Here is a 16,986-nt window from a genome sequence, read left to right as displayed (position 1 = left end):
GATGTATGTTTGGACAGAAAAGGATGTTTTCCTCTTTCTCTGTAATAGGAGAAGGAAGAATCAGACTGGCCCCCAAAGTCTTCTGTGTACCTTGAGGTTTTGTATCAAATGGCTCAGGGTATCATAGCAGGGGCCCATTTGAAGGAAAGTTTCTAAGCTCTCCTTTTTTTCTTCTTCTTCTTTTTTTTTTTTTTTTGCGGTACGCGGGCCTCTCACTGTTGTGGCCTCTCCCGTTGCGGAGCCCAGGCTCCGGACGTGCAGGCTCAGCGGCCGTGGCTCACGGGCTTAGCCACTCCATGGCATGTGGGATCTTCCCATCCCTGGGGCACGAACCCGTGTCCCCTGCATCGGCAGGCGGACTCTCAACCACTGCGCCACCAGGGAAGCCCTATCCTGTGGTTTTTAAGTATCCCTGCACACTCTGCCTGTCTCTAGAGTATTAAGTCCAGTTGCACTGTTTTTACCTCTTTGTTTATTGAGATTATTATTTACTTGCATTAAAATCTACCAATTTCAAAGGTACAGTTTGATTAATTTTGGTAATTGTATACCAGGTGTAACCACCACCACGATCCAGATATAGAAAAGTTACTTACCCTTTAAAAGTTTTCCATCCCAATTTGCCCCAATTCAGTTTTGAGACACTTTATTGAGTTTTACTGCTTTCTCTAACATCGACTCTCCGGGTGATTTAGGAAAGTCACTTTACCTCTCTGGGTGTGTTTTTGCTTTTATAACATGAAAAATGCCAGGACAGATGTGTTACCAAGGGCCCTTGCGATACTTTCAGGCAATGAGGGGGTTAGGGTAAGGGCGGGAATCTCAGCGTTGCGTCCTCATTCTTCACGTAGCACACGCATGTGGCAGATCCTACTGGGAAGAGCCTGTGGTCGCATCAGAGAGAATTAGGTTTCCATCTCCTCTCTTGCTAGTGTGTATGTAACCTTTTGTAAGCATCAGCTTTCTCATCTCCAATATCAGGCTTATTAACAAGGCCTATTTGTTTACTGTTGTGAGGATGAATGGAGATGCACCGGCAGCCTTAAATGTTAGTTGGTATTTGTATTATGGCATAATATAAAGGCACTGCATTCAACCATCTCAGTTACTACACGTTTATGCAGGCTGATTCTCACAGCCAAAACAGACGCACGAAGTACACCCACCCATTTGCCCACCTGGGGAAGCCCGAAGCCTCCCTGCCTGCCTGCCTTACGGGGCTCAGAGAAAAGCTGCGCATGCGTGCACGTGCTTCCAAAGAGCCTCGCTAGGGGGCGGAATGGGAAACAGGAAGTTCTAACGCCTGTCGTACAAGCGCGACGTAAAGCGTGTCTGCTTTATGGCACCCTGCTTCCGCCGTAAAGCGCCGTTGGCAATCCCGCGTGAGTGGGTTGACGAGACTACTTCCAGGTGAAAAACGCGATTCTTGGAGGTTGGCTGACTTGACGTCTTCCCCACGGGCAAACGCGGGAGCCGGAGCCGGCGCCAGAGCCAGCTGCTCAACTCCCTAACTAAAAAGCAGAAGAAGCATCTAAGGGATTTCGGCGAGGAGCATCCCTTCTATGACAGGTATGGAGAGGCAAGGCTGGGACCGGCGCTGCCGGCGTCCTTTCCCGGTGGGAGCCCGCGTGTCCCCGCGTTTGGTCCGCCGGTGCCCCGGGGGTAGTGACAGGGCAGCTCCCGCCGCGTCCCATGCTGCCCCGGCGCCGGCCTAGCTCGCCCGGGGATCCTGGCGGCTTCCCGCCTGAGATGGGGTTCTTCACCAGTCTTCCTACCCTTTGTTGAGCCTGTGGTTTTATGCTAGACGGCACGCCTCCTGTGTGGCGACTGGGCAGAGATTTTATAAGGTTGTTTTCGTTTTCTATGTTTTTAAAGAATTGCTTGGGTGCTTCCTTGGTGGCGCAGTGGTTAAGAATCCGCCTGCCAACGGAGGGGACAGGGGTTCGAGCCCTGGTCCGGGAAGATCCCACACGCCGCGGTGCAAGTAAGCCCGTGCGCCACAACTATTGAGCCTGCACTCTAGAGCCCGCGAGCCACAACTACTGAGCCAGGGTGGTGCAACTACTGATGCCCGCGAGCCTAGAGCCCCTGCTCCGCAACAAGAGAAGCCACCTCTCGCCGCAACTAGAGAAAGCTCGGGCGCAGCAACGAAGACCCATAGCAGGCAAAAATAAGTTAAAAAAAATAAAAAAAGAATTGCTTTGGACCCTCGACATCACCTATCTATTCAATGACCATGAGGAAAGTAATGTTTGGGTAGTTGTGGGTTCCTCTAGAAGTGTCCAGACTCTCAGTTATGATCTTAGTGCTCATCCCACCCCTTTGGGCTGCTTTCTCAACAGTTAGAGGGATAGTCTACTTAAGAAATTTGCTAGAAAAGGTGAACCCCGAGGGCTTTTATTTGCCCAAATTTCCCATCTTTTGGATGCGAGCCTGTTACTGTGTGACTGTAGTATTTGTCATGTGGTCTTGTTAGACTTTTTCATTCGTCTCTTATTATCTATTTGGCATATCCTTCCAAAACCTGTCCAAATGCATATGGAGTTTTTACTTGACAATAGATGTAATGTATTTATAACGGTATAGTCTGCCATGTTCATTTAAAGTTGTATCATTAGACTTTTCCTAATTGCTACATACTAGTAGTTAAAGTTTAACATTGCCTGTTTCTTCTCAGGGTTTCCAGAAAGGAAGCAAAAGCACAGACTTGTCAACTGGTAATGCTTTATACCTTCTTTATGATAGTAGATTCTGGACTGTTACTTTTAAGATTATATATGGTAATAAAGTTTGGCTACATTTCCACTCTTTTTGATTTTAGATGTAAGCTATATTTTAGTAATATTGCTTAGTTTTAAGTGCAGATGTCTGTTAAAATGCCATGGTGATAACTAATATAGTATAGAGTGTGAAACTGTCCTGAGAGATTAGCCTGTTAGAACCTGGTAAGGAGGCTTACCAGAGGGCTCTTGGTGAATCCTAAGAGGGAATGTCATGTTTGCTTAACATAAAATAGAGTGCAAAATCATCAAAGGTCTTATTTCATTACCACAGACTCAGAAATAAAGTACACTTTTTTGTTGTAAGTTTTCCTGTTGCTCCTTTAAAGGTGCCAAATGTCTGACACATAGGTTAGATCGCCTTATAACCTAAAGCTCCATGTGTTTAGTTTGCTGTCTTCCCATGTGGAACATTAGCAGTTCAAAGAAGAGGAAGCGCTTCTAGAATCATAGCTAGATTCGCTGTTTTAAACAAATTTGGTGCTAGGTTTTGGTTGAATAGATAGGATTGCATATTTGCAGAAAAGCTAGTTTTTATTTAGAAAAGTCTGAACTTGGTTCCACTGTGGGCCTGATGATAGTCGTGGGGTAGCAACAAGAACAATATAATTTTTGTTTTCAAAATCCCCATTTTCCTTTTAGTCAGAGAGTTTATAGATACTTCAAGTTCTGAAAGTGAAGCATAGAGTGAACCAGAACAAGTTTCTGGTTACAACAGACTACTTGCCACATTAAAGGATGTTTCCAAGGAAGATGAGGAGGAGGAAGAGGAAGAAGACAGTGTTCTAGATGAGACAGAAATGAATCTTGAAGATGGCGATAGTGACATCGTTGTGGAGGAAGAGATGGCGGTAGAGTCTACTGACATGCAGAAGAGTAAGTGTCTTTGATGTGGGTTTATCATCTTTGCAGGGACCACAGACAGATTGCCCCAGGGGCAGGGTGCCTTGTACCATAGAGCTGGGTGAAAGCACATGGATTCAAAGCAGAGAGCCTTAACATTGTTGGGCTCTGTGATATCTTCAAGAATCTGATGAAAACACAGGACCCTCTGGCCATAAAAATGCAGAAATGACATTTTTGCTTATGATGTCCAGGATTTCATCAATCCTACTTCAAATTCCCCTGATTGAGAGGAAAGGGAACATAATTCTGTTTTTGTAATGGTCTCAATTTATGAAAGAGATGATTGTTCCTGCCTTAGAGGAACCAAGTTTAATGGAAGATAGACATAAAATATACAAAACTTTTCAAGCATCAAATCTGAATGGAACCGATAAATACAAGGTGTTAAAGAGATGCAGTGTGGTCCCATGCTGCCAGGGTGCATGAGGGGAGGCTTCAGAGAAGAGCTGGGACTGAAAGCTTAAAGGAACTCCGTCTCACTCAGACATCTAGGGGACTGTTGTTTTTAAAATTATTATTAATTTATTTATTTTTGGCTGCATTGTGTCTTTGTTGCAGTGCGCCGGCTTCTCACTGTGGTGGCTTCTCTTGTTGTGGGGCATGGGCTGTAGGCACGTGGGCTTCAGTAGTTGTGGCGCACGGGCTTAGTTGCTCGGCGGCATGTGGGATCTTCCCAGACTAGGGCTTGAAGCCACGTCCCCTGCATTCGCAGGCGAATTCTTAACCACTGTGCCACCAGGGAAGTCCCCATAGGTGACTTTTTAATTTAACTTTAAAATCAACTTTATTGAAGTATGAATTACATTCAACAAGGTGTACCCATTTTAAGCATGTAATCTGATAAGTTTTGACAAATGTGTATATCTATATTGTCATCGCCAAAGTCAAGATACAGAACACTTCCAATACCTGCAAAAAGTTCCTTCTTGTCCTTTTACAGTCCGTTTCCCAGGCCTGGCATCAGGCAACCACTGACATGCTTGCTTTCACTATGTATTAGTGTTTCCTATTCTAGAAATTCATATGAATGGAAGCATACAATAAGTACCCTTTTGCACGTGGCTTCTTTGGCTCCTCATGTTGTTGTGACTCATCCGTGTAGTTCATATTAGTCATTCATTTCTTTTTATTACTGGAATAGTAGTCCATTGTCTGAATATATCTGGGTAACTTTTTATATTCTATTATCTTAATGCCTATTTGCCTTACTGTATTTTTTTCTATACTTTAAGGTGTCACACACCATTCTTAGTGTTTTCATTCATCACTTGTACTCGGATAAAAAAATCGTTGCCTCAGACTTAGGGATTTTTTTAATTTTGTTGGTTTTCCAGTTTTCTTTCATGTTTTAGGTTTTTAAAAATGAAAAGTTTGGTTTTTTAAATTATAAAAGTAATATATATTTACTGTAAAAATTTAAGAGGGTAATATAGTTAACGTATATCTCCTCCACCCTGGGATGAACACCTTTAACATTTTATAGAACCTTGCAGACTACTTTTTTATGGATGTATGAGTGAATATATATTTGTGTGTATGTGCATAATGGCCTCATACATTTCTGTAAGTTACTTTTTTCTTTAATAATCTAACGTGTGTAACTGTGGGTTACTGCAGCTAGAACCCTGGTGTCCAAACTCCCAGGCCAAATCTCCTTCTACTACATTACACTACCATGGGGAGGTTTAAAAAAGAAAGGGAAAGTATGAAGGGTGATTTTTCCATAAATTAAATCAACTTTAAAAGGCGCATTTGGAGAGTCAGAGAGTACTAATATTGTTAGAAAGAAGAAAGGTTTAAAAGCTGGTTAAATCTCATTTAAAAAAATCCATATGTAGCACATCGTGAAAAAGAGAAGGAAGACGGCATTCATGATTACTGGGCTGGCAGGGTAGGGGACAGTTGCCTGCTGGGGGTGGCTCTCGTACTGGCTCTTCCACTCTTCACACTTGTTCTCGGCCAGAGCCAGGGACCGCTGAGGGAGATCAGAGGAGGGGGTGGTGCCTTGGGGGTTCCAGGGGGTTGTGCAGCTGGCTCCCTTGCCACCCAGACTGCCCCAGGGGTCCCAGCCCCAAGGATTATGGAGCATCCCCACACCTGTTTGCTCTGCAGTTGCTGTTCTGCACGCATTTTCTCCTCCAGCACTTTCTGCAGTGTCTCCTTGGCCTTCTGCTCATAGCTGTTTTTCTGGTCTTCCATCTGTAATAGCAACTTATTCATTCCCCAAGAAGTGTATTTCTGTAAATTTGTGGCAATTCAACAAATACACATTGACCTACTGTGTGCTAAAGCCTGAGCAGGGATACAGAAATGAAAAGAAATTGGTCCTTGCCCACAGGGCAGAGATGTCAGTAATCTGGTGGACCTTCTTCCAGGCTGGAGGCAGGCAGGGAGAGCCCCTCAGGTGATGTGAGAGGTGAGTGGGGATAAACAACTGCCCTGGGCATGCTGGGCATTCTCCCCTAGGCCTTCCACAGGCACTTGAAATCCGACATTTCCAAAGGGAAATCATCTTTCCAAAGCTGCTCCTATCTCAGTGGCCAGCATCACCACCCACCCAGTCTCCCAAACCCTAAACCGGGAATCCTCCTTGATTTCTCTCTCACCTTCTTCAAGGACTCAGTTCATCCTCAAGCTCTGTCAAGTCAGCGTCTCTAACGGCTCATCACCTGTGTCCTCTATCCCCACTGCCACCCCCTTAGTCCAGACCCTAGTGACACTATTCTAGGGGTTATGTAGAGACTATGTAGTATCTTCGTGCCTTGCCTCCCTTCAAACCCTCTTCAGTCCTGCAGCTAGAGGGTTCTTTCTAAAACTTAAATCTGATCCCATCACAACCTGCTTAAATCTCTCAGTGGTTCTCAGAGTTCTAAGAATCAGGTCCAAACTCCTTGGCATGGTTCCTGCTTACAAGCCCAGACTTTCATCTCATGCTGCCTCCACGCAAGCTGAACTGCTTGTAGGTCCCCTAAGCACTGTGCTTTTCAGCCTCTGCCTTTGCCCATAAAGCTTCTTCTGCTTAGAGTATCGTGACCCACGCTTCTCACCTGGTTAACTTCTACCCATGTTCAAGATTCAGCCCTAGAATCATAAATTCTGATCAACTTGGCCAACCCTACCTCTCCCCCGACTCTTTATGGATTAGGCAGTTTTACTGGTGTTCACATAGTATCTATATTGCTAATCTATTGACTCATCTGTCTCCTTTAAGGGATTGTAAACTCCTTTGAGGCAGGGAGCATTTTAAAAAAAATAAAATTATTTTTGTAGGCTTGAGGATCTGAACAATATTCAGTAAAGTCAAGTTTTAAAAATGAATACATTTGTATTTTTAGAATTTCTCCTGGCTTCAAGGTCAAAAAGAAAAGGACACAAGAGCAGCTTTGCAAATTCACTGGGGGTCTTGCCTTTCCAGTGCTTTTCATTTTTATGCCCTGTGATTTTTGGGAAAGCAGGAGCCTTTTAGTGTCGATTCTGGGTTACCCACCTGGGTAAGAGATAGTCTAGATAATGCAAATTTAGAGTTCAATATCAAATCATTTCCATTTAGCTTTGGAGTCATCTGAAAATTTGGATTTAAATGTTGAGTGGGTCTTATGTTCTTGGAATTGTCATTAGAAACCAGATGCAGGAGTTACTGGTTGAGATCATACATGGTTATGTCCAGGTTATTGGACTTAACCATGCTGGTCACTGACCAGCTTTATCCCCCATTGAAAACGAGTAGACTGGCATTCTGGATGATATGTCAGTCTCTTATGAGCTTGGTTGGCATTACTGAAAAAATAAAAGTTGTGGATCCGCAAACCCATAGAATATATAGACTGTTCCCCTGCAGAATTCTAACTACGTGGCCACCTTATCTTCCTAACATCAAGTGGGAGCAGTCTGGCCGGTCCATCTCGTTTTCTTGATCTTGAGTCCCCTGCAAAAGACATCCCCCTTTTCTGCACCAGCACATACGTCACAGCCCTGAAGAACGTGTAGACATCTGAGATACATTAACAGTGCGGGAGGGCTGATATCCCATGAACAGACACATAAATGCCTGTTAGACCTGGAAATTGAAAACCAGAGAGGCGGGGCCACACTGGTTTTGGCCCAGGCCACCAGCCACTGGTGTTCCCAGCAAAATGTTCCCAGTGTGGGAGTTTGAGGAAGCAGGAAAAGGCAGGTGGTGTGAGTTTATTAGGACTTGAGGCCCTCAGCCTCGCACCGAGGCCAGCTGAACCCCCAGAGCGTGCTTCCTGCCCTCCTATGGGCTGCTCCTCCTAAGGGTACTTGGTTTCAACAGTTATTTGTGCATCAGATTAAAGACAGAAGGGAGAGGGAACAGCAAGCCTGAATTCTTCATATCATACGCCACCTCCCTTTCTCTTCTTATTATATAAGCAATTCATGTGAAAAACAAGGCCAACAAAACAAAACAAAATAACCTGAAATCTTGCTATCCAGAAGTTACCATGAGTATTTTGGTGTATACGTGTTCCAGATTTTTCTTTATTTTCAACCCTTCATTAAGGCCATTGTAGTCTTGACAGATGATGCTGGCACAAGCACTTGAGATGAGGCTCCTCTTTTTAAAAGACTGTATTTGCATTTGGCTTAATTTCTCCCAGGCCCTGCCTTGCCTGGTCCCCAGCGTGGTGTTTTCTGCTGCAGTCTCTGTCAATTGGAGTTGGGGTGATGGGGCGGTCAGGCAGGGCTGTGTGTATCTGTGTCTGTATGAGGGAGGGCGGGCACACTTTCCAGTGTTTCTGGGCAACAAGCAGGCACTCACTGCAGTTTCCTGTCCCTCAGGCCTGGGCTGTGGAGACAGGGGAAGTACCAGGAAGGGGTGGACGACCCCGACCCAGCTAAATGGAAGGCCCAGCTCCGCTGTGCACTCAACAACAGCAGGGAATTCAACCTGATGTACGACGGCACCAGGGAGATGCCCATGAACCCAGTGAAGATATATCAAGTGAGTGACATCCCCCAGCCCCAGGGCTCTGTCATTAACCCAGGTGAGGCCCCAGCTGCTGGGGAGAAGGTGGACAGTGTGCCAGGTTCCGGGCTGGACCCTGAAAGCGATAGTCGACTTGAAAGTCGCCTCGCTTACAAAGTTGAAGACTGGTAAATAAAGCAAGAAATGCTGTCCCTAGAAAGAACCCAGAGAACAAAAGATATAAACTCAGCACAGTCTTCCTGCCCACCCAGTGGAACAGTAAAGCATTAGAAAGAAGAGGGGGTATTGAGTTCTATAAAAAATAACTTCTCTTGGGACTCAACGCTGAGAAGAGAGGCCAGGTAGTTTAGAAGAAGGAGGGATTAAAACTTAGAAGGTCTGAGTTGTAAACCTCGGTCTTTCCATTTCACTACTTGTGGGACATTGAATCAAGTCATTCAACCTTTTGAGCCTCAGCTTCTTCCACTATAAAATCTGGGTTCTCATCTTTCCTGCGTATTTCAAAGGCTGTTCTAAGAATCAATTGACATGACATTATGAAGGCTATTAAGTTCTCTTTATAAATGATGGGTAAGTGATCATTTAATTTGTATGGTATTTTTCCTAGGAGAATACCACCTGATCCCTATATTTACTCAATGTTTAGCAAGTTTGGACTAAGAGCCAGATAATTTAGACTTGACCTCCAGTGAATCTAGTGAGGCTCTGCCATGAGGGAAGGGTCTGTCTTCCCAGTAAGCTTATAAAGGAGAGAAGCTGTGCTCCTTGGGTCCTTAGAAGGGATGCTAATGTGTAGAAAGGGGTTTACAGTAGGAATTAAAAGATTTCTAGGAGAAGGGAGTAAGGTCTGCAGCTCCTGGATAGGGGAGGGTATGAGAGCTTGCACTGAGGCTCCGTAGGAGGAGCTGGGAGTGGGGTGAACACCCTTGGTTCCCACTCTTTGGCATTGAGGGTGCACACTGAACCCGAGGAACCTCTGTGCTGGCAGTGCCTAGCTTGAACAGTGGGTCAGCTGCAGGGATGACAGTGCAACATGAGCGCCTCACTTTTGACCTTTGTGTGTGTGTGTGTGTTTCTCGGGTAGGATCCACTGGATCTGCTCCTTGGGATGAGAAAGATAATGATGTGGATGAAGAAGATGAGGAAGATGAGCTGGACCAGTCCCAGCACCACGTTCCCATCCAGGACACCTTCCGCTTCCTGAACATCCATGGTGAGTGGGGTGGGGGGCGGGACAGAGGCATGGAGAGGATGTAAGGGGCTTTGATTTTGCAACCGTTGACACCATATCCACCATTGCACTGGGAGCAGCAACCAGGCCCTGGGGCCAGGCTGCCAGTCTGTTAGCAAGTAGGAGTCCTAGGCAAAGGAACTCCGTAGGCATAGTTATCCCAGTGGGGTGGCTTCTAGGCAGAGAGAGCATCTTCTGAATCTTATGTGATAATTCAGAGAAATTAAAAAATTAAATTCATTCTCAATCCCGCATACAAATACACAAGCTGTTATAAAGTTTGCTGATTTCCTTCAGGCCAAGTGCAGGGATCATTTTCGTGAATTGTAGGCAAACTCTTGTGCTATTTCCCTCGGTACAAATTTTCTGTCACTGCCTTAACAGCCTCTGCTAAGGCTGTATCATGGGAAATTTGTGGCTCTACAGCTCTTAATACTAGGCTCTGATAAAATTTCTCTACTAGAGACTTTTATCTTTTTAAAAATTTATTTATTTATTTATTTATTTTTTGTGGTACACGGGCCTCTCACTGTTGTGGCCTCTCCCATTGCGGAGCACAGGCTCTGGACGCGCAGGCTCGGCGGCCGTGGCTCACGGGCCCAGCCGCTCCGCGGCATGTGGGATCTTCCCGGACCGGGGCACGCACCCGTGTCCCCTGCATCGGCAGGCGGACTCTCCACCTCTGCGCCACCAGGGAAGCCCTATCTTTTTTTTAAATTGACTTTTTGAATTCAGCTTCCCAGGAGAGATGAGTTTAGAGGCTGGAGGGTCACTGTGAGACACAGCAGGTACTGCACCTCCCACTGCACATTCTGAGGAGGCTCGAGCACAAGGGGAACTGCTCCTCCACAGCATCTGCACTTGAACTTGTCACTGACCTGCTCCTAGTCTTATATCTTGCATTCAGTTGAGTAGCTTTTCGCTACTTCTCTAAGTTCCATCTGGCTGCTAGGGTCCCATGAGATCCTTTGGCCACCTAGAAGATTTAGTGTATCAAGAGGATTCCTGTAGGATTCTGGAGTCCCTTCCCGAGGTGATGCCCCTTCTGTTGAGAATCAGGACGTGACTCTTACCTGTCTACTTGCCCTCCTTCACTTACCCTGTCATGTATAACCTTGCAACCAAGTGATGAGTAAAGACAACGATCATAGAGCTCTCTCAGGTTAATATTGCCACGGCTACATTCCCACTTGGTGCAATGTTAAGATTTGGACATTTGGAAATGTGAGATCCTTTCCCAAATCTTTGGCTCACTCATTCTGTTATTCTCACCCCTTAAAAGGATGCAACCCATTTCCAGGATCATGATTTCCCTTTTTTTTTTTTTTCATGTTTTTTTAAAGCTAATATTGTGTGTCCTTACATTATGGGCCACCTTGGATCCTTTATGGAAACATGTGAACATATATTAAAAATAAAAAAGTAAAATGTGGCCACACCGGGATTTCATTGCCCTGAGAGAGGAGTTGGGGCGCATCAGTGACTTCCACAAAGCCTATACTTTCAAACAGGCTCCGGGCCAGCCAGTTTCCGGCTTAAGCAAGGAGAATGTTCCAGTGGTAACCAACAAGGAGAACCTGGCGACGCCGGTCTCGACTCCATTCCTGGAGCCAACCCTGGGGAGCGATGGCTCTGCGGTCACTTTCGGGAAAACCCAAGAGGATCCCCAATCATTTTGCCTGGGCAGTGCCCCACCGAGTGTGGACGTCACCCCCACCTACACCAAAGACGGAGCTGACGAGGCAGGATCAACCGATGGCAAAGTTCTGAAACCGAAGCCATCTAAGCTGGCAAAGAGAATCGCAAACTCCGCTGGTTACGTGGGCGACCAGTTCAAGTGTGTCGCTACCGGACTGTACGCAGACTCCAGTCAGCTCAGCCAGGAGCAGCGGGCATTGCAGGTGAGCCCCCCCGCCACCCGAATTTCAGGAGCCTGACCAGTTGTCAGGTTTTTTTAATGTGTGAAGAGGAGGGGGCCGGGGGTATGATAGGGCAGGACACTGGGCTGATTTGGTTAATGAAGCTTAGGATAATTTAAATGTTTGAAATGTGTCCAGTAAGGGGACGTAAGTGGATACTTTAAGTTATTTTGTAGATTTTAAGCGAACTCCACTCGAATGCCGATAACGGAAGTTTTAATTATTGCGAAGGATGTCTAAAAGACTGCATGACATTGACCTATCAATCACTTTGATTTCTCTGCCGTTACTGTACATTAACAAATATACCTAAAAGCGCTGCTTAGAATGCCTTACGTGATACTTGGTGGAGGTGTGTAGCGGCCGCATGTCTCTGAGATTCGTGCAATTTTTTTTTTCCACCAAAAAAACAAACAAAAAAAACCAAAAAAAAAGCCTTGCTTAAAGGGATAGAGTATGTATTTAACTTGCTAGTGAATGATAGATGTTGTATAGGAATTTCCTTAAGATGTTTTACTTTTAATTAAAAGACAAATAAAGCCAAATTGTTTTGCAATGTTAAGAAAAAAATTGGTTTATGCTTATAAAAATGGATGAAGTTATCTAAATGATCCATTGAGTGCCCATTTTAACTACATAGATGGAAGGATTACAAGAGGACAGTATTTTATGTCTACCTGCTGCTTACTGTGAGGTCAGTTCTTCAAATTTTTATTACTAGAATCTTACATAAACCTTTTGAGTTAAATTTCATTTCCAAATATACAAAGGGAAGTTTGTGGGCCATGGTCGTCTTTATTCATTGTGCATTTGTTTTCTTTTGTGCTTTTGTTTTGCTTTCTTTGCGTTGTGTTTTTGTTTTGTTTTATTTACCTTCGAAAGAGAATGTCTGTCTCTATGCCACAGTGTATGTATGGTTATACATACACACCACATATACCTCTACATACATATGGCTTTACGAATAAAGAGTGTGTGACTAGTTACACATAGACACTCTTACATTTTTATCGTTCAATTTTAAAATATCTCAGTTGTATCATAAATTGTGGTTGGTTTTGGGCAAACTTTTCTTTGAAGATACTTTCCTTTAAGGTAAGGGCAGTGAAATAGCTTTGGTGGTAAGGTGTGTCTTTTTTCCATCTCCGTTCTCTTTCTAGCGTGCAGTGATGCGCTTCTCAGAGTTGGAGATGAAAGAGCGAGAAGGTGGCCACCCCACGACCAAAGACTCCGAGGTGCGCAAATTCAGCCCCGCTGACTGGGAAAGGCTGAAAGGAAGTCAGGACAAAAAGCCAAAGTCGGTCGCCCTGGAGGAGGCCATTGCCGACCAGAACGACAGTGAGAGATGTAAGTGAACCCAGGCGGCTCGCGTGTGGTACCACGTCGGTGGGAACGGGGCGGTTCCGCTCCCAGTGCCGAGGGAGGTGAGAGGAAACAATACGCTTCCGACGGCCCAGCGTCGGGGTGCTGGCTGTTCGAGAACGGGCTGCTCTGGCCACCCTTCCCAGCTGTGGATTGCAAGGCTGGGTGTCCTTCTGAGCGTTGCGGCATCCAGGAGTGAAGCACCTATGAAATGTTGTTTCCTGGCACGCATCTCCTTTGTCCGGAGAAATGCTCGTCCTGTAGTTAGTAATAGTCTGATAGAGCAGAGCAGAGGAATGGCAGTGCAAGACCTCCAGCGTCGCAGGTACGTGTTCTGTTTTGTAGCAGGTACGGATCCGGGTTTTGGGTAGCAGTGGAATGACACTTGCAGCCAGAGCCAGACCCTCCAGGGTGACAGTCTCCTGTGGGAGGGAGTGGAGACTACTCGGATTCTCCCTCCAAAGGCAGAGGTTTCCTTAAAATGCGATGAGGGCTGACGAAGGCACCAGAAGGATGAGCATAATTATTTTCTGTGGCAGGCTCTGCAGTCATTAGGCGTTGACAGCGCGCTCCAAGGGCATGGGGTAGACGAGGGCGTTCTTCCTACCCGACGGGGTGTATTCTGTTTTGGAGGCAAAATGGAGAGAAAGCTAGTGTTTGCCTCGAGTCACACTCTGCGGTCCCATCAGCTGCTCCCCCACTGGGGTTGACTTCGGGCTTTGCCCTCGAGACTCCCTGGGCTAATGAGATGTGTTGGCAGCCAGTGGAGGTCTTTCTCCCGCTTTCTTCAGTGTGCGTGCTTGTGGCCTGCAGCCTGCTCCGGACCCCGGAAACCTCACCGGTGATGGTGAGTGAGGGCACCTAGGTGAACGTCGAGGACAGGGTGGGCGTGACATCCTCCTGAGACGGGACAGTCGGGGGTGGTGGGCACGTTTGGGAGGTCCAGGCCCTTGGACCCAGTCGTAGGGTCGGCTTTCACCTGCACGCTTAGGTCGTGGGTGCCTGATGCAGTTCGGGAAAATTGTGGTCAGCAACAGCGTGTGCTTCTCTCTGCTGCTTGGAGCACTGCCCTCCCCCAGCTCCTCTTTGGGGTCAGACAAAGGCCTGTGGCCAGGGGTCTGGGTAAGCCACACCGGGACCGGTTTGTCCTACGTGGCTCCCGTAGACGGGGATTTCTGTGGCTAGTCAGTGGCGGCCTTACCCGAGGGATGGGGCTCTTGATGTGCCTGGAGTAGACGGTTCCGAGCTCCTCCCCCTCGGGACTGGAATGAAACACGGAGGGTCCAGGCCACCCCGGAGTAAAGCAGCAAGAAGGCCTCCCTCCTTGCCTGTGCTCACAGCTGACACGCAGCCCTTACCCTCCTGAGTGGCCTCATGACTCAGCCCCTGGGGAAGTTTCTCAGAGAGAGGTGATAAAAGTGGGCAAGGCCAAGTTCACGGGGATGCGCTTTTCTGAGGAGGGTATCTGCCTGTTCTGGGTGGACGGTGAGGGAGGCTGGAGGAAGGGAGCGGGCAGTTAACCGGCCTCGCGTCTTCTCGCCCTTTTCCCCAGCAACGTGGCCAAACCCAGGGTGGCCGCTGTCCTTCACGTCTCAGTGGCCTCACCCGCCCTTCTTCCCAGAGACGTTTGTGTGCGTCCTTCCCAGTCTTTCCTGCTGAGCGTGGAGATGAGAACTCGGTGTGGCTGATGGGGAGCAGGGCCTGAGCCCCAGACGATTCCGAAAGCCCCCTCCCCCCACCGCCTGCCTCCAATCCCAGACTGACCGATGGGTCTCTTCCTGGAGCACCCGGGACATGGCCCAGTGAGCCATGAATCGCCACCATGGGAGGGCAGAAGAAGGGTTGGGGAAGGTGAGGGGCTCCGTTTGAAAGGTTGGGGCAACGGAGGTGGGTTCCCCACCCACCCTCTGTCTTGTAGAGACGTGGGGTTTGTAAATAGCTGGTCAGGAAAGGTCACCTGAAGGGGCCACTGTTCTTACTGTGGCCTCCATGTCCAAGGCCCAGCAGGTGTTCATTCCATTCAGCTGGAAATGAATGGGCCTTCTTGTTCTTGGGCCATCATGTCTTGAGCTGATATGGGCTCAGGTCCTGCTCATGGATGTCGGTGTGGCCGAGAGCCGAGCTGTGAGCACATGGGAGCTGGGGCGGGGATTTGGGGTGGGCAGGGGTCACAAAGAGGGTCCAGGACGCCTTCAAGATGCCTTCCCCCTTCTGAGGCAGCCCCTACCCATGGAGGGACCAGGAGCTTCCAAGGTGGTGGGTGTTGTTTGCGTGGACCTGGTTGTCCTGGTGTGGGTGCATCTTGTTGCTAGGGGCTTGTTTAAAAAAGGAATTAACTTGAAAACACAGTGGCCGAGATACTCATTTATTCTTTATGATCACATGGGTGGCTGAGTGACATTTTTATTTTGGAAGTTCACCAAATGAGTTTGGAGGTTCCTCAGACTTGGAAGTTCATCACTAGGAACCCTCAGTGGCATTTGAAGATGGGGCGGGGCCAGGAGGCATTGGTCCCTTCCTTCTCAAACTTGGAGTAACCATCTCCCTTGCCAACCACTTGGCTGGGACAGGCCTAGGACCTGCTCAGTGGCAGTGCCTGGCCAGGAGCTGGAGGAAGCCTCAGTCAAGGGGCTTCATGAAACTTCTTTGTTCAGGGAACTTCTCTTCCAGCTGAGCACCTGCACGTTTGTCAACTACTTTGGAACAGAGATCCCCTGCACTCCTTCTGTAGCGGGTGTAACTTTTAACAAGGTTAGCCCTGACTGGAGGTGCTATTATAGTTAAGCTACAGAGAAGGGGATTTTAATCCTGGGGAGCCTTCCAGCAACTCAGAACCCTCTCACCTTGTTTAGGCCTCACTGGGCATGGCTCAACCGTGGTGAGGGTGCTTTGCTGCCACAGTGACTTGTAAATGTTGCTGTGGTGATGCTTCTGTGAGGTGATGCTATGGTACAACCATAATGAATTTGGGATGTATGTGCTGTGAGTCATAGGACCATGCAGCAGGGACCACGTTCACATCTTGCTTAGACTGGGTGACCAAGGGCACATGGCTTCCCACTTTTAGAAGGGCCAAAAGTAGCAATGATGGCAAAGCCTGATGGTTAGGATCCCCGTGTGTCTATTTATCTCCCCGTCTCCTTTGCCCTCGAGGGTAGTCCTCCTGTGGGTCGTGGTTAGAACAGTCTTTGAGAAGCTCCAAGTGACACGGAGCCTCTATCCTATAGCTGGTGGCCATGGGTCTCTTGGGCAGTCGGGGTGGGTGTCCTTCAGGGTTATTACTGGTCTGGGTAAGGTCACACGAGCGTAAGGTCTTGGGGGGCCTTATCTGAGGGGAATTGAGATCTTTGCCCTAAAAGGCTCCGGGGTTGGGGGAAGGGTGGATGGACCTAGTTTGGAAGAAGAAACTTTCAAATTGGACATGGGGGTTCTTCAGGTAGCCCTTCCATTCCTCCGTGGATCCCCTCCCACGGAGCTTTTAGGGAAGGCTGATTGGACCAGAGAAGTCCGGTGGTGTGACCAGTAGGGCTCACCTCTTAAAATTTCCTACATTTCAGGCCTGAGGTTCAGGCTGGTCTGAAAGTCTTGGCATCTTTTGGTTAAAGGGATTTTCCAGCCTTTCTCTGTGCTGAGCCCGGCCCGTGATGATGAAGCCCACCCTGGAGGGAGGCTAGCAGTAACATTTCCACTTTACAAGTGAAGGGGGCCGAGTTGTAAAGCGGCGCCATTCCTGCCCGAGTGTTTAAGAGGGTCACAGAGCAGCCGGAGTGAGAGTTGCAGCACGCCCTCTTCACCAGGCCTGCGGCAGCCTGGGCTGCATCACCCGTAAGCACAGGCCAG

At 47.6% G+C, this 16,986-nt stretch overlaps 1 protein-coding gene across 3 annotated transcripts in view; it reads left to right on the top strand.

Annotated features, from left to right (window-relative positions):
- The first annotated feature begins 1,259 nt into the window (after positions 1 to 1,259).
- Positions 1,260 to 16,986, top strand: part of LOC308626157 (BCL-6 corepressor-like) — an 18,894-nt gene continuing 3,167 nt past the window's right edge. Inside the window, exons 1-9 of one of the 3 annotated variants that reach the window (XM_081250975.1) lie at positions 1,260 to 1,569; positions 1,876 to 2,164; positions 2,678 to 2,717; positions 3,423 to 3,656; positions 8,487 to 8,649; positions 9,719 to 9,847; positions 11,209 to 11,766; positions 12,425 to 12,478; positions 12,945 to 13,131. In XM_081250975.1, coding sequence (XP_081107101.1) covers positions 11,293 to 11,766; positions 12,425 to 12,478; positions 12,945 to 13,131 — 715 coding nt within the window. In that variant the 5' untranslated portion in view covers positions 1,260 to 1,569; positions 1,876 to 2,164; positions 2,678 to 2,717; ... (2 more) ...; positions 9,719 to 9,847; positions 11,209 to 11,292. Of the gene's footprint in view, positions 1,570 to 1,875; positions 2,718 to 3,422; positions 3,657 to 8,486; positions 8,650 to 8,693; positions 8,802 to 9,718; positions 9,848 to 11,208; positions 11,767 to 12,424; positions 12,479 to 12,944; positions 13,132 to 16,986 lie in introns of those variants that run through there. The other 2 variants (XM_081250977.1, XM_081250976.1) reach the window with 2 other exon arrangements.

The sequence above is a fragment of the Mesoplodon bidens genome (assembly GCF_964165515.1).
Source record: "Mesoplodon bidens genome assembly, chromosome: 12".
Lineage (NCBI taxonomy): Eukaryota > Metazoa > Chordata > Mammalia > Artiodactyla > Ziphiidae > Mesoplodon > Mesoplodon bidens.
This window is presented reverse-complemented; position numbering and strand designations above follow the sequence as displayed.